Raw genomic sequence first — 18673 nt, 5'->3', positions numbered from 1 at the left:
CAATACCCTTTTCTATTAAAAACATTAGAGAGTACAGGAATAAGTGGAATTTTCCTTAAAATAATCAGTAGCATCTATTTAAAGCCATCAGCAAGAATCATATACAATGGAGACAAACTAGAACCATTCCCAATAAAATCAGGGGTGAAACAAGATTGCCCATTATCACCATTACTATTCAACATTGCATTAGAAATGTTAGGTTTGGCAATAAGGGAAAGAAAAGAGATTAAAGGAATTAGAACAGGTAATGAGGAAAGCAAATTATCCCTCTTTGCAGATGATATGATCGTATACTTGGAGGATCCTAGAGAATTAAACTAAAAAGTAGAAACAATTCACAACTTTAGCAAAGTTGTAGGATACAAAATAAATCTACATAAATTGCCAGCATTTTTATATATTACCAACAAAGTCCAGAAGAAAGATATACAAAGAGAAATTCAATTTAAAATAACTGTCAATAATATAAAATATTTGGGGGTCTATTGCCAAGGCAAAGTCAGGAACTATATGCACACAATTACAAAACACTTTCCAGAGAAAAAGTCAGATCTAATCAATTGGGAAAATATCAATTGTTCATGGGTAGATCAAGTGAACATAATAAAAATGACAATACTATCTAAATTAATCTACTTATTCAATGCCAAACCACTCAAACTCCCAAGAAATTATTTTACAGATCTAGAAAAAATATCAAAGTTCATCTGGAAGAACAAAAGGTCAAGACTCTCAAGGGAATTAATGAAAAAAATGCAAAATCTATCAGACATAAAACTATATTGTAAAGCAGCAGTCATCAAAACCATTTGGTACTGGCTAAAAAAAAATAGAGTAGTTGATCAGGGGAATAGATTAGGTTCACAGGATAAAATAGTCAATAACTATAGTAATCTAGTGTTTGACAACACCAAAGATCACAGCTTTTGGGATAAGAATTCACTATTTGACAAAAAATGCTGGGAAAATTGGAAATTAGTATGGCAGAAATGAGGCATTGATCCATACCTAACACCATATACTAAAATAAGGTCAAAATGAATTCATGATTTAGATATGAAGAGTGATATTGTAAACAAATTAGAAGAACAAAGCATAGTTTTCCTCTCAGATCTATGGAGAAGGAAGGGATTTGTAGGCAAAGAAGAACTGGAGTACATTATTGAATCCAAAAATCTTTTGATTATATTAAGTTAAAAAGTTTTTGTACAAACAAAACTAATGCAAACAAGATTAGAAGAGAAGTAATAAATGGAAAAAAAAACATTTACATTTAAGAGTTCTGATAAAGGCCTCAGATTTCCATTTCCAAAATATTTAGAGAATTACATCAAATTTATAAGAATTCAAGCCATTCTCCAATTGGTAAATGGTCAAAGGATATGAATAGACAATTTTCAGATGAAGAAATTGAAACCATTTCTAGTCATATGAAAAGGTGCTTTAAATCACTATTGATCAGAGAAATGCAAATTAAGACAATTCTAAGGTACTATTACACACCTCTCTGATTGGCTAAGATCACATAAAAAGATAATGAGAAATGTTAGAGGTGATGTGGGAAAACTAGGACACTAAATACATTGTTGGTGGAATTGTTAACTGATTCAACTACTCCAGGGAATAATTTGGAACTATGTCCAAAGGGAATCCTACATGTACAAAAATGTTTGTGGCAGCCCTTTTTGTAATGGCAAGAAACTGGAAATTGAATGTATGCCCATCAATTGGAAAATGGATGAATAAGTTATAGTATATGAATTATATGGAATGATGTCGTTCTATAAGAAATGATCAGCAAGATGATTTTGAAGATGCTAAATAAAATGAGCAGAACCAGGAAGTCATTGTATATGGCAACAATAAGATTATACAAAGATTATGGAGATGACTGTTTTCAAAAATGATATGATTGAAGCCAGATCGAGTGATCTTGTGATGAAGAGAGCTATCTATACCCAGAGAGAGGAGTATGGGAACTGAATATGGATCACTTTCACTGTTTTTGGTGTTGTTTGCTTGCATTTTGTTTTCTTTCTCATTAGTTTTCCTTTTTGATTTTTTTTGTGTAACATGATAATTGTAGAAATATTTATAGAAGAATTGCACATATTTGATATATATTGGATTACTTGCCATCTAGAGGAGGAGTTGGGGGGAGAGAAGGAAATTTGGAACACAAGGTTTTGCAAGGATAATGGAAAAATTATCCATTCATATGTTTATAAAATAAAAAGCTTTAATTAAAAAAAAAAGAAAATTAGTTAATGGAAAACTCCAAGTTTAAAATCCCTGATCTAACTGCTACAAAATTCTTCCTTTACTTGATTGTCACTTCCACTCATTGCTGTGATTATGAATTCTCAATCAGTGAAATTGACCTTTCCATGCAGAGGTGGCAATACAAATACAAGACCAAGACCTATACCAAGCAGGGAGAAATCTAATACTTCCAAATACCAGTCCTTCAAATATTTTTTGTAGTAAAAAACAATGGATTCAGTTTCAGAAGCCTGGATTTCCATCAAAGTTTGTCTATCTCATCCTGGAGTGACCTTAGGCTTATCATTTTCTTTCTCTAATCCTCAGCTTCCTCCTCTGCAAAAAGAGAATATTGAAATAGATAACTTTTAAGATAATGTTCAGTTTTAAATCCTTTGATTCATCTCAGAAAAATACACACACACACACACACACACACCCCACAAGCAGGTAGAGAATTCCCTGTTCCCAGGTTACAAAACTACATATGTCTGCTCCACACCCAAGGGATTATAGTTCTAATGAAGTCAATAAAAGCTTCTTAACTGATTAGGCCAAATCAGTACACACTAAGGCCACGCCTGTTACTGCCTACAACTGGCAGAAACTAGTAAGTAAATCTGGGTTGGAAAATGACTGTGGAGAAATGTCCTGTGCTCAAAATAGGAATACTTGGGTCAATTAAAATCATGGCCTGTGTTCATATGATCACAGAGTAACAAAAGAAGTGATTGATTTGCTTAAGAGAGCTAGCTGGGCAGTGCCCTTGGCTGTTACAAAAATTGACTTAAAATAGAGCAGTCAGAATTTTGGTCATATTTGATTCTGTTGCCAGTATTTAGCACAATGTCTTGCACATAATAAGTGCATAAGAGCAAAAAAATGATTAAAATGAAAGGAAGAATTTGATGAGTGAAAAATTCTGTACAGGACAGATTGATGCTCCACATTAGAAGTTGATCTAGAATTTTCTTTCTCAAATTCTAATGTTTCATTGTGGTTTAGTTTACATTTTAATTATGGCTACCATCTGGGGTTTTGTTTTCATTCTATCTCATCTACTCAGACAGGAAAGAGATCTGAATTTCTATTCTTATCTCTGAACTAGGATATGCTGCTTATGAGATTTCCTAAACTGACCCCAGGTGAGCTCTATTCCAAAATTTTAGGGATGCACAGGACCTGGAGGGCAGTTGGAGTAGAAAAAGAATACAAGGCAAAGAGAACTTCTAGTCCTCTGAGCTTCTTTCAGTGATAAAGAAGAATTCTCTGCATTTTTTTTCTGAGCAACATGATACATGTGAGCCATGAATTTAGGGGATTGAATTCAAATACCACCTTTCACCTTGCTAACTGTAAATTGGGATAAGAACTTTGAATCTTTGAGCCTTAGTTTCTTCATCTGAAAAATGAAGTACCACATTTCACCAAGTGTGGAAACACAGGCAATGACAATCATAATCTAATTAATATGATAGATAGTAACTGTCCAAACAGCAATAAAGTATAAGGCACAGATATCCAATCTGTTACCCTTCATAAACCTTACTCACACAATATCTGCCATACTCCCAAAGGAAGCCAAAAGTAGATTAAAATATAATTAGGAAATATTTAATAAGATAAACAAAAATATAATACAATTAGATAATATGGAAATGTAGTTTTTTTAAATCTGAAAGTGGTCTGCAGGGATTCTTATGTACAGTCTAATGGCCCCTGTTTCTTTTTAGGTTCAACACTACCTGAAGTAGAGGAAGTGACAGAGCACAGGACAACACTGGGGCCTTTCACACAAAGAAGGTTTCATTTGAAAAGGGAAAGATATAGAAGAAGTAAGTTGAAGGTTCATAACAGGTGTTTATTGATAAGACATGTCTTTATTTATTGTTAAATAAATATTGTTAAAGAGTGTATTACACTCTTTTTTTTATAATAGCTTTTTGTTTACAAGTTATATGCATGGGTAATTTTACAGCATTGACAATTGCCAAACCTTTTGTCCCAATTTTTCCCCTCCATCCCCCTACCCCCTCCCCTAGATGACAGGATGACCAATACATGTTAAATATGTTAAAGTATAAATTAAACACAAAATAAGTATACATGTCCAAACCGAAAAACACACTCTTGACACTGAAAACCATGTATTGAGGAAAATTTATTAAAGAAGAATCTTAAGAATTAGTCTTAATGTTTCTGGTCAGAAGTGAACTCTGCTCCTCTTTGGGAAGAGGAAAACCTGAGCATAGAAGTGAGAGCAGCTTTGTACTTGTTAGCTTGATGCAATCCATTTCTTCAGAGAATGGATTGATCCATTCACTTCCTGGTTACAATCTTTCTGATATGTCCACTATATGTTTTCCCCTAAATATGTATAAGTATGTTGCCCCTCCCTCATCATACATCCCATGTTAAAAAATGGTGAAAAACTTCTCCTTTGGGGTATGTTGCTTAATATTTAACTAGCCTATTAAGTAACTCAATAGTGATTTGGCCAAGTCAGATCATTGACCCCAACTAGTTTGCCTGGATCAGAATTTAAGATAACTTAAATTCGGGTTTTTTTTCCAAAACCACAAGACTTTTTCTAATTGGCTAAATTCAACTGAGACTTCCTCATTCCCTAATTCCTTGTTTGCTTAAGGCTTCTGAGAGTTAGAAACTTAATTATTCTGTGGAATCTTAACATTTCTAAACCTCTCACATTCTGAAAACCTATTGATCAGTGGTATTCACTATCCTATACTACCTTGAAAATTGTAACACTTCCTGGAAACCTAACTATTCAGTATTTCTCACATTTATTGATTTCTCTCAATTTCCTAGGAAACATATGATAAAATAAGTACTACTTGAAAGAAAAGCTTCCACATTTGGACAGAATAGATGTCTTCAATATTTGTCTCCCTTACAGAGTCAAAAAAATCTTAAGCCTTGAGGGAACCTCAAAGGAACTCTAATCCAACTCTACCTGGCCTGGAATTGCTTCTATCATGTATATAGCAGTGGGTCATCCAGCCTTTGCTTAAAGACTTCCAGGTATACTTCTCGATCATCTATTCTCCTTTTTGGTAGTAAGTTTTCATTTCATTTTTATGTTGATTTTCAATATGTTTCTCTTCATCTTCTACCCATTGCTCCTAGTTCTGCCTTCCAAATATGTGACTCTGGTGAAATCAGTTAAGTTCCATGAGCCTTAGTTTTCCTATTTGTCAAGAACTGAATTAGAATAGTTCTTAGAGCTTTTGTGTGTGTCATAAACCCCACTGGCAATATGGTGAATTCTATAAACCCATTCTCAGAACAGCACTTAAAAATGTTCTTCAAGACACCTTCTGTACCTAGGATTACAAAGGAAACAAACAGTATTGTAAAAAGATGGAGTTTTCCCCACACAAATTTGTGAACTCTTTCAAATTTGGTATAAGGTCAAAGGTTAAGAATCCTTCAACTAAATGGTCTCTGAGTTCTTTGGGATTTCTTATTCTATAATCTTATAATGTTGACCTAGTCTCAATTTAGCATAGGATTCTTTTCAATATCCACGACATTTAATTATTCATCCTCTCTGAATTCCAAAGGATTTAGAGTTCATGAGGCAGTCCATCCTATTGATAATCGTCTATAATTTTTACAAAGTTTTTCTTTAAATTTAATAGAAGTCTCTATCCTATAACTTCTATTCAATCATTCTAATTACTCTTTAAAGTCACAGAAACGAGGTCTACATCTCCTTTGAGACAACTTTCAGTTTCATGAATATTTTTATTCATCCTTCTTCACTCTTCTTTTGACCTGGCTAATCTCAGCTAGTTCCCCAATTTATTTGAAAATGAAATTTTTGAAATAGTGTTTTCCCCATCTCAGAAGTTTTAAAGGTAAGTCTGGACAGTAATCTAATAAGGAAGTTGTACATTGATTAGTTCAGTAGAGAAGCAATTGAACTTTATTACCTCCTAGGTTTTCCCACTTCTAAAAGCCTGTAATTTCATAAACGGTAACAATCTATTCATTACCACTTTCAAAATTTTTACTATAGTTATTATTTTCTTTTTTTCCCTACCCAAAGTTTTAGAAGGAACTGGATTGAAAGTTTAAGAATATGTTTTGCTAACATTCTCTCTGTACATAGGTATATATATATATATATATATATATATATATGTTTCTTAATTGATTTCTCAAATTATTCCAAGTGTGTTCAGGGAAGTTCTATATTTGATTTCACATTTATACCAGAAATAACAGTAGCCATTTTTTCTTCTTCAGAGTTTGAGTAAGCAGCTTACTTATGAAAATCCTTGTAAATTTGATATCTTCTCACACATTTATTTATAAAGCAGAGCAGGCATGATGGTATATGCTTGTAATCATAGCTATCAGGGGAACTGAGGCTAATCAATTTCATAAAGTTGGGAGTTTTTAACTGCAGTGGGCTAAATCATTTCAGTGTCTTACTTTTGTGTGATATTTATATAGTGAATTAATGAATTAGTCTTAGTCTTAGTGAATTAGTGAAGGGTCTACCAGGTTTATCAAAAAAGAGGTACATTGACTTAAGTCAAGATGGAGCAGGTCAACTTTTCTGTACTGATTAGAATGAGAGAGGGAGACCTTGGTTTAAAAAAAAAAAAACAATCTTACAAATATGATCTTGGGATTATTTTACAGAAAAATTCTGGTAAACATTGAATGCAAGAAAAAAAAAAGAAAGGAATCTATAGGGTCTATTGCCAATAAAGTACAAAATAGGATAGGGATGTCTGGTGGTTATAAAATCATCATATAGTTGCTCAGGTTATAAGGTATAAATATATACTTTTTTAAAAAATCACCTAAATAATCAAATCACTTGGTGAATACAAACATCTAGAAAGGAATATCATAAAGTATTCTTTGGATGAATATACATTGTGTAAGTAAATTATAACTTAGTTTTTAGAGCATGGAATTTTATTATTTACTCCTGTCTCCTCAGCTTACAATGACAATTGTCAATAACACTAGTTCCCAGCCATTGATTTTTTGGTTGACTGGAATTCCTGGCCTTGGAGCATCTCAAATCTGGATATCTCTTCCAATCTGCCTCCTATATGTCATTGCCCTCTCAGGGAACAGCATGATTTTGTTTGTAGTGATCCGTGAACAGAGTCTCCATGAACCCATGTATTATTTCCTTTCCATGCTCTCAGCCACTGACCTGGGTCTGACTATTTGCACACTCTCTACCACACTGGGAGTTTTCTGGTTCAATAAAAGAGAGATTAACCTGGATGCTTGCATCATCCAAATGTTTTTCCTCCACTCACTAACATTCATGGAATCTGGTGTGCTTCTAGCCATGGCTTTTGACCGGTTTGTGGCAATTTGTGCTCCACTTCATTATGCCACCATTCTAACCAATACTAAAATTGCTCAAATTGGTGTAGCCTTGGTTGTAAGAGAAGTTGCAATCATGACTCCAGTGGTACTACTTCTCAAAAGGCTGTCATTTTGTCAGTCAAAGGTTCTTTCTCACTCTTACTGCTACCATGTGGATGTAATCAAGCTGTCATGCAATGACAACAGGATCAACAGCATCATGGGACTTTTTGCCCTCTTTTCAACAACAGGTATTGACTGTCCTTGTATTCTTATATCCTATGTCATGATCATCCGCTCCGTGCTCAATATTGCCTCCCCTGAGGAACGACACAAGGCTTTTAACACATGTGTCTCTCATATTAGTGCAGTTGCTATTTTCTATATTCCCCTTGTCAGTCTGTCTCTTGTGCACAGATATGGTCGGAAGGCACCCCCTTTCGTCCACACCATGATGGCCAATATTTTCCTCCTTATCCCACCTGTTCTTAACCCCATCATTTACAGTGTGAAAACCAAACAGATTCGCAGGGCTATTATTAAGCATTTTATTAAGATAGGGGACCAGATATGAATGAGTTATAAAAAGGAAATTCTTCCTCAAAGAGATTAAAAGAATGAGAAAAATGATTCATGTATAAAAAATTGACAGAATTTATTTCTGATAAAATTCTTGAATAAACTAGGAACATATTTAGTGAAAGTGGGGGAATTACAGCTTTGCTTATACTAAAGAATGAGTTTTATCCAATAGATTATTTGGCTATTATTAGTAAAAATTATGAAATTTTGCCTATTAATCAATAATTTGAATTAGAGGCACAATTCTCAGTCAACTTAGTAACAGTATCCCTTAGATTCAAATTTTAAACCCTGCCTTAAGGGTGAATAGGCAATACAGATTGGAGACTTAATATAGCTAGCATTTTTTCTGAGGTTCTGAGATAGTTAGCATGCATTTGTTATATGTGAAACTCCAGAATGTAAATATTCTTAACTTATAAGTGGAGGACTGATACGTCTTTATATGTGATGCTTTGTTAGCTGTTATTGAAACATGAGAAAAATAATAACAATCTTCTCCTAAGATGTAATTAGTGAAATTTTGCTATTTTAGGTAAAATCTCATGAGAATGTAATTTGATATTATCTTAAGTTTTGATTACAGATAATTTTCTGAATTATCATTAAACCAATAGTCCACCATTCAAGGAAAATGCCTTGTGCCCAAAGGGAATGCAGTCTGAGAACTGCTACAAGTGGATTTTTGTCATTAGAAGGAATGACATCGACATAGGCCAAGGTAACATCCTCTTGACTCAGTTTCCCCACTGTGCTATTTGTTAGATGAATAGGAAATGTATCCATCTGATTAGTACTGATAATCACCCTGTAAATAATGTAGAACTTTTTTGTGTAATTGGCTATTAACAATGACTTTTGACTTGAATAAAAAAGAGCTATGGTTTTTTTTCCCATTATAGTTTGTTTCAGGTCAATATATGCCTTTGAAGAAAGTATTCTTGCTATTGTCATAACCATGTCCCTTCTTTTTCCTTTCATAATAAATTTCTATAATCAGGTCAGGTGACTAGTAGAAGTTTGTCATTGCAATGGCAAACATTAATTGATAAATTAATACTGAAGCATCTGAGTTGCTGCAATAGGATTCAAATATGAAAGATCTTATTATTTTAGTCTTATTATTTATCTGAAGCATCTAAATGAATGTGTTCTTGGGCTTGCCATATACTTGCTAAAAGTTCTATATTTCTGCATAAAATTTAGTCCTTAAAGAATTTATGATATAGAGATAATATCCTTAAAGCAGAAATAAGAAAAAAAATGTAAAAAGTTTTCTAATTAAATGGAATAATATATTTTGAGAAATAAACAGGATCAGAATAATTTCTCTAAGAATCAGGATAAATAAATATAATGTAAATGTATGTTTATACTCATATGCATACCTATGTAAATAGATAGGTATACATCCATCTATTTATCTGTCTAGTTTTCAAATGTTCCTAATGGGATAAGCAGAACTTGAATATGTTTTAGTAGTAAGTCCTCAAAATTATATTAATGATTTTACATATAAAATTGCATTAATAATTATAAGAAAAGTAAATCATTTTCCTATCGAAGTATATGTCTGAGAAGTTTAAGAGACAGAAGGTTTCACTTTTTAAGTTGAATTTGTTTTAAGATTCTTCTTTCAGCCTGTATCAATATTTGGCATGGGATTTAGGAAAAGACAAAAACAGCAAATCATATGCAAATACTGAAATACTCTGAAGTTTCAAATGAATTATGGATTCCTCATTTGATGTTCCTCTTATACGTCTGTTAAGAACATCAGAACCATAAGACAATTTTTACCACATGAATTAATGAGTGATGTGAGTTAATGGAAAACCAAATTTGGGAAATTGTACTCAATTTTATTGTCTTCTTACTGAGAAATTTTTAGAATTACCTAAAACTTAGAATCAGAGAATCAGATCTTTGAGAGGATTTTCCTTCAGAACTCTCCTGAGAATGAAATTTATTTCAGACTGTCCAAGAGAAGATTACTCCAGCAACCAGATAACTACATGCAAATCTGGAACTCAAAATAAATATACTGATTAAATGGAAATTGGGAGTGGATTACCAGCTTGCAAGGAAACTCAATATTACTGAATGTTGATAATTATTCTATTGCTTCAGCTTTTTGTTTTATGATGTTTGTTTTTGCTTAGATTTTTTTTTGTTGTTACCTTGGCGACATGTAAATCTTTCCTCTCATATTAGTCTAGTGAGACCTCTAAGTGGTTAATCTATAAACCGCCTTGGTTTGCTTATAGTCTGTTTATCCAAGCTTTTTTTTTTCTTAGAGAATACATTAGATTATGATTCATACCCATTGTGCCTTTGACCATATTCATATCATACTCCTTAAGGTTGGTTATCATTCTGTCCAAAGAATCTCTTAACAGATGAAGCTATTCGATAAGGTATTACAGGGGCTAGGAATCCCAGGATCAAAACAGGAATGCAACATTAAAAATAGCACAAATACTCCATTTTGCCCTTTATCAACCATTTTGGAAAGTTGTCTCGAAGTCACTTGATTTTGGAGGTCAGAAGTAATCTATCCCTATCATCTGACTTTAGGTATATCATCTGATTTCCCCTCTCCTCACCTCAGTTGTCTGTTGTCTATCAATGAAACCAGGTGTCTCAATCCCTTTTATTCCCTCCAGATTGTATACCAACAGTGCAGAAACCAATGGTCATTGTTCTAGTGCTACAGAAAATCTTGGACCCAAATGGTTTCTGCAACTGTATGTTTTGCAAAATGAATTATTTGTCTGGATAAAACTGTTTCTTTATTCCACTGTATCAAAAGAGATATATTTGAATTTGGAAATTGGTGGATTTCTTTTGCTTAACTACATTTATTTGTTTAAAAGAGTGTTTTTTTTATTGAAAGTGCTCTTTTTAGGGGGGTTAGGGGTGGGGAAGGAGCTGGTGATAATGTTGTTCATCCAAAAACAAAGAAATGAAAAGAAAGAAAAACAGTTCACCATCACATTTTTTAAATGCACAGAATATAGAAGGTAGTTCTTTAGAAAACACAATCAAGAAACAATGTTGAATTTCTTATACTTTTTTATGTTAAAAAAACTATATATAATAAAGATTAATGATTTCAATTTCATTCTCAGATGTTGTCTATTGTCTTACATTTAAGGAAAGGAATGAAGGTTTGTGATTAGATTATTAGCCTTTCATATTATCTACTCCCCTTGTCTCCAATGATGTCCCTCCATTGATGTTGGAAAAGGTATGAGTGTGTATTAGGAGAGAAAAGATGACACCATTTTATTATCATAGAACTATACAGTTTCCAGGAACCTTGGAAATCCTACAGTATAATATAATCTGTATTCAAACTGGAATCATGTTGTAATATTTCACAAGCTGATTCTTGTTCAGTACAGGTGGGTACCATTACCTATAGTTTTATTATAAGAGCACTGGATTTTCAGCAGATGTTAAAGATTTGAGCCCTTCTTCTTCTATTTTTGGCATCTTTAACATTTGACATTTTGACAATTCCATTTGCTATCCTTGTTTCCTTTTTTTTTTTTTTTTTTTTTGTCAAGGGAAGTGGCGAGTCTACATGTTTTGCTTCCTTCATCTTCAAATACTATGATTTTGTTGCATTCTCACTTCTAAGTTTCCTGGATGTAGGTAGAGTATAGGGCACTAAGAAGTTGATTCTGTAACACTTCTTTATTGTGGAGGAAGGACAGAAACTTTAGATAAGATATGGTCCTTATATTTATGATGCACATAATATATTGTGAGAGAATACACACACTCATTCAACAAGCAGCTTTTTAAACTCTAAATATGTATTATGGCATAAAGCTTAAGGATTTTTCTGCCAGCCACTTTTGTTTGTGGAACACAAGAATATTTAATGAAAGCTTTGAGGTTTTGAGTAAAACATTTGAAGCTTCTATTCTTATTCAGAGGGAAAGCAAGAAAGACAAAACAAAAAGACTGAAAGAGATTGCTTCAAAACAGCACCAAAGCTTCATTGGTCTCCAGAAGTCAAATATATTAATTCTGTTAGTCCAGGCATTCATCATTGTCTTTCCTCATGGTGTGGCTCATTCACTTATTGCTGACACACTCTCATAATGCAGTAAAAAGGCAGAAGATCTTTATCTAGAGACAAGGCTTATTATAAAAAATACAGATGGCAAATAAGAGAGATTTTTAAAAGGCAGAAAAATCTTGAGATAATGATTCCAATTCATCTTGCAATAGTGAGGCAAAGATGTGGAGAAGAAAAGGAGAATGGGGATATATTCACTGAATCAAAGAGTAGTAGCAAATTCTGTCAAAACAAATAATTTCCTAAGCATATCAAGGAATCAGACAAGGCTCTGTTAGCTCATGATTGCATTAACTTTTGGGCAACATTTCCGTGATCTTGCCATAACCTGGAATTTAGTCTGAAAAACACCAATGCCCATGAGATTTCCATCTTAAGTGGCTTTCAGCTTTTATAATCCTCTCATGCCTCCTTCCAGCTATATTACCCAGAAGGATCCTTTATATATATATATATATATATATATATATATATATATATATATATATATATAAATACACACTTTACAGCAGTCCTAATTAGCTTTTATTTTGGCTCTTACTTTCCTTTCACTTTTTCCATATATTTCATTTAGATGACAAGATTCAAAAGACTTAGAAATATTAGACCATGGTACTTTACACTTAAACAATCTATAGTGATTTTTTTAGAAGTAAGTTATTCCTAGTTATAGCATGACACAATGAAAAGTATATCTACTTTCAAGTTGAAAGACCATGAAGCTGACTTACAGGTCTTCTATTTAGTATCTGAGTGATTTGGGGTAAATCACCCAACCTTGTAATACACGTGAATCTAATTTTCCTATTCAGGAATACAAAAATTGAGATATATGACCATGTTCCTTTTTATCTCTAAATTTATGGAATGATTTCCTTATCTTTAGATATATTTTTGTCTGCTCTCCACACTCTTCCCCCATCTGTCTCTGACATCTTCAAAACAATTGCAAAAATGATCTTACTTTTAGATCTAACATAGTCTTTCTCTTTATAAATATCTTCAGTGGTTCCCTATTAGTTACTATCATCTAATTCTCTTGTTTGTGAATACTTCTGCAAGTATTTGTTTCAGAATGAACAGATTTTTAGATTACAGTAATGTAATTATAATTATAATAATTATATCTTTAATGAAAATAATTAAAGGATATATGAATCAAAAATATATGGTGAAAAATTGAAGTCAATATTAGGTGGAATAGGTAGATTGTGAGGACCATGTATTTTAAAATCAGCTGGAGTCAGGAATTCAGTAAGGGAAAATCTTCAATCTTTATTCTCAGTAGAGGTGAAGAAGGGTAAAGGGGAATTGGCAATAGCAATGTGTGCAGCTGAGTCAAGAAGCTAGCCAGACCAGAATCCATGAATCCAATGAAGCTAGGATTAGAACCAAGAATCGCCTATCCTGACAAACTGAGTATTATCCTTCAAAGGAATTCAATGAAATAGAGGATTTTCAACCATTTGTGATGAAAAGACCAGAACTGAATGGAAAATTTGATTCTCAGATATAGAATTTAGAAGTGTAAAAAAGTAATCAGGAAAGTGATATAAAGAACTTGACAAGGTTTATCCATTTACATCCCTACTTGGGAGGATGATATTTATAAGTCATTAGAATTTTCTCATTGTTATGGCACTTAGAAGCTGTACATATAGATAAAGGACATAGGTGTGAGTTGCATAATGTATTGGCAGAAAGGAAAATTGAGAAATGGAATAGTGCAAATTATCTGCCATAAAAAAAAGAGGCTTTTACAGTGGAGGGGAAGAGGGGGGAAAAAGGTTGGAAATGAACCTTACTCTCACTAGAATTGGCTCAAAGAGGAAATAACATAGATACTGAATAGGGGAATAGAAATCTATCTTACCCTGCAGGAAAATTAGAGGGAAATGGGATATGGGAAGGGAGAGAGAGTAATAAAAGAGAGAGCATATTGGGGGAGAATGTTATCAGTGCCAAAACACTTTTGAGGAAGGACAGGGTGAAAAGAGAGAATTAATGGGGGGCAATAACATATAATAATGTTATTATTATATATATTATGTATATATTGTTATATAATAATAAAAAGAATTTTGAAGCAAGTTTCTCTAATAAAGCCTCTCTTCTCAAACATAGAAGGAACTGTCAAATTTATAATAAATAAGAGGAATGCCCCAAATGACAAATGATCAAATGATATGATCTGTGCCTAAAGGGCTATAAATTCATGCATATCCTTTGACCTAACAACACCACTACTAGGCATGAATTCCAAAAGAGATTTGAAAAATAAAAAGGAAAATGACCTATAAATACAAAAATTATTCACTGCAGGTCTCTTCTCAGGACAAAAAAATATGAATATTGAGAGGATAACCATCAGTTGGGGAATGGCTTGATAATGTGTGTGTTTATAGTATGTTTTTAATGATAGAATAGTATTTTTTTCTATGGGGAATTCTGAGCAGGATGCTCTCAAGAAGGCTAAGCCTTTGCTGACCACTCCAAACTCGGGGCTCACCTGCATATCTACTCAGATGTCAAGAAGTACCAGTGCAAAAGCTGCTCCCAGACTTTCTCTCCAATGTCCTTCACAAACATCAGGAGACGGGCAATCCAATGCATAGTACAGGAATGGAACAACCTAGAAGTTTGTAATCTAAACACCCCTTGGTGGCCTGCTCACATGTTTTAGCTTGCTAATCAAACTTCTCTAAGAGCAAATTAAAGAGAAACTAACAGGATTTGACAAAAGAGTAGGATTACCTAAGTATAACATCAAATCTTCCATCTCTTTTCTTAGTGGATAATTAACTGTTAAAGAATAGCCACTGCCTCTCAGTCTCCTTGTCTCATCATTATCCTCTCACATGAAGAGATCCATTTTACAGGTCTGAGTTAGATCTCCAGCAGCTACCAGCAGGTGGCTCCAGTATTGCAACAATTAACAATATAAAAACTTTCTGTGATTTTTCAGTAAGAAGGTAGCAGGTGGAAAATGGGGTATCATATTTTGAACAATATAGTGAAAGAAGGTATGGCATGTGTGTGTAGGGGTAGTAAAGTACTGCATAGGGTGTGACTGACAATTAAGAGAGATTTAACAAGTCTGGATATGAGCACAATTTTTCTTTCAGATATCAAATGAACAACCTATGTAAGTGAAATCCAAATTTACATATTTTTGTCAGGATATAATACCTAAGAAATTCAAAGGTTATAGATGGGAATTCTTGAAATAAGAGATAATATGCAAAGAAGGTTCAGCAGAAAAACATCACCTGAGATTGGGATTTTTCTTGTGATTCCATTATTTCAGTCATCCAACTCTTCATGACCCAATGAAGTTTTCTTGGCCAAGATACTAGAACACTCTAACTCATTTTACAGATAGAGACTGAAGCAACCTAGGTTAAATTACTTGACAAGGTTTACATATCTAATAAGGGGTTGAAGATGAATTTGAATTCAGGATGTCAGACCTGATATTCTTTCCATTGTACATCTAACTGCCTTATTTAAATCTAAAGGAACTCAGGTATGTAATGGTTAGTTGTAATGAGCTGAAGCTCAAGTTGATGCACTGAGGTCCCAAGCATGTGAGGCTAAATAGTAATTGGACCATACTATTAATATATATATATATATATATATATATATATACCCTTGGAGAAAGAATGGCCCCGCTCACTCTTTGTTCAAGTCCTGATGTGTTGTATAGGAAATGACGATTTTGGTAGATGGAGGCAGAGGGGCAGGAAGAGAAGCCGGGAGACACTGCTGGCTGACTTCTTGTTGTAGCTGCTCACATTGCTATCGCAATCCCCCTTCACCTCCATAGAGAATAAAGATTGAAGATTTTCCCTTAACCTGAATTCCTGACTCCGGCTGATTTCAAAATATGCAGTCATCGCAGTTAGTAAAATAGCATAGAAAGAGGAGAAGCAATAGATAAAACTAGCATAATACATATTACTTCTTATGTGTCTCACCTCCACAATCACTCACATTATGCTGAGGAAAAACATAAATTAGATCTGGATTTGAATTAACTTATCATGTGAGTCAGGTTACTTCCTGTCTCAGAGATTCAGTTTATCATCTATGTAAGCTAAAGTTTTCATTAGATAACTCATGTTTCCTTCCATATCCGATATGATACATACTAGCATTCTTTGAACTATGATCTCAGTGTGTCAATTTGGTACATGACTGATATTATTCTATATTCAGTCTTTATATTATCAGTAAGATAATAAACATTGATCAAGTGTTTACTATGTGTCAGTCAAGCACTATGCTCAGCTTTGGGGAAAAATGAATAATAAAAGACACTTTCTGTTTTCAAGGAGCTCAGTCTAGTAGGAGAGACAATATGTAAATTACATATGTATTCTTATGGATGTATATATACACACATATGATATATCATATATATATCATGTCACATGTGTCTCTAACATGATTTCATATATATGTGATATATCACATATATATGATAAATTAGAGATAATCAATGAGAGGAAAGCACAATCACTAAGTAAATTTGTCTTATTCTGAGACCTCAGATTGAGGTAGAAGGATTGATAATATTTTTCTATCTGCTGAGATTTCTAGCTACCACAATGTTATTGCTATGTCTCATTGTGATGTCCAAGTTCCCATGTCTTGTTGATGTCCATGTCAGTGGAATATAAACTTCAGCAGATTGTCTTATATAGAAAGAAATGGAGGATATTTATGGCATGTGAGTGCTCTGAAAACCACACTACTTTAATGAAAGGATATTTATTACCACAGAAGTTAGAATATAAGTCATAAACACTTTACTCATGGTGACTCCAAAAATTGTTGTTCTGTAAAGATACTTTCCTATTTCCCAGTGAATATAACGGAGATTTTTTTTTAAATGGAGGGGGTAGAAGTGGCTAATAATCTTATAATTTCTATAACATTTTCAAATATTAATTTACTATTTGATAGTCAATGTGAAATCTTTGTCCAATTACAAAGAAAATAATATGAGTATTGATTGGGCACTTCTGCATTTTTCATTGTGATGTCTATTAGGGGTAAATGGAGCATCATGAAGCTAATCACATTTTATGGGTTGCTACTTGTTACAGAAGATAAAGAGAGAAATACTACAAAAACTAAAAGAAGAATTCCAAATTAGACTAATTGAAACATTGAAAATTGGGACACAGAATTTTAAAAAGAGATAGTGCTTGTTTAAGAAATACAAAAGTTTATATATATATATATGTATATATATATATATACATATATATATATATATATATATATATATATATATATATATAGTTTTCCACAAAAACTCATGTCAGCTCATAATGAAAACTTGTTTTGTATCAAATATTCTATGCACCTTGTAGTCCCACTTTAGGACTGCCCTCGGCAGAGAATCACAGAATTTCAGAGGAGGAAATAGAAATAAAAGCCAGCTAGATATATCTAGTCTGGAAAAAGTATTTTCACTATAACATGCCCAAGTAATAACCCACATTTTGCTTAATGTTGACTGAAGAAGAACCTGCACATTCAAGTTTAAGAAAAATATGATTATGGGGATGTGTGTCCTTTATATCTTGCTGATCTTTGCCTTCCTTCATATATCCTCCTTTTCCAATTCTCTCTCTACGTTCTATTCCTTCCAGTCCTGACACCTGGGTCAAGCAGAGCAAAGCAAATAAAATCTATACACCATTTTACTACTCTGCCAATATTTGAACAACTAAACATGTTTTTTTGTCTTCTCTAGGTTTAAGAAAGTTATCTATAGACAGTGACACTTCTTATTGTCATCTCTAATAACTACTTTAAATTTAACATTAAGTAGGGTCCTTCTATCCCTCCTTTTTAAAATAGTTAGGAACTTTATATTGTTTCTTCCAGTGTTATTGATGCCACCAAATTATTATTTAGAATCTATAAGTCTTTAAGTACTGTGATTATGAGACAATATTTGTTGATGTACAAAAAATGTGAAGAACAGATCCCTTGGAGTTTTCTTCAACAAATCATTTGTATTTCCCTGCATAATCACCCTACCATTTGTGTTATGTCTATGTTATGTTTTTGTTCCTCCATATAGCTACTGGATTGATTCTCTTCTCTAGCTGGCTCCAGAGCTGAAGAAGTCTCCATTAATTCTTCAGCTTTTGCTGTTTTTGACCACAACTTCTTGATGCTATCAACAGGAGCCACATGCACAAGTATATATTCATTCAAATTCAAGTTACATTTTCCATCAATGGGTATTCACAGTCCCAAGCCTATTATCTGGGGAAATACAGTTCATTCTTCACTATATGTACACTTTTATTCTACTACAACATGTCATTTTTATCTCATCTAATC

The 18673-nt window shown here is 33.1% G+C and overlaps 1 protein-coding gene across 1 annotated transcript; it reads left to right on the top strand.

Moving 5' to 3' along the window:
* Positions 1-7237: 7237 nt before the first annotated feature.
* LOC100923068 (olfactory receptor 51F2-like) lies at positions 7238-8203 on the top strand. Its single transcript, XM_003764756.3, has one exon. The coding sequence runs from the start codon at positions 7253-7255 to the stop codon at positions 8201-8203; it is 951 nt and encodes a 316-aa protein (XP_003764804.2). The 5' UTR covers positions 7238-7252.
* The last annotated feature ends 10470 nt before the right edge of the window (positions 8204-18673 follow it).

The sequence above is a fragment of the Sarcophilus harrisii genome, chromosome 3 (assembly GCF_902635505.1).
Source record: "Sarcophilus harrisii chromosome 3, mSarHar1.11, whole genome shotgun sequence".
Lineage (NCBI taxonomy): Eukaryota > Metazoa > Chordata > Mammalia > Dasyuromorphia > Dasyuridae > Sarcophilus > Sarcophilus harrisii.
This window is presented reverse-complemented; position numbering and strand designations above follow the sequence as displayed.

Excerpts from the sequence above, each read along its gene's own strand:
- LOC100923068 (XM_003764756.3), top strand. The coding sequence starts at position 7,253 with ATGACAATTGTCAATAACACTAGTTCCCAGCCATTGATTTTTTGGTTG.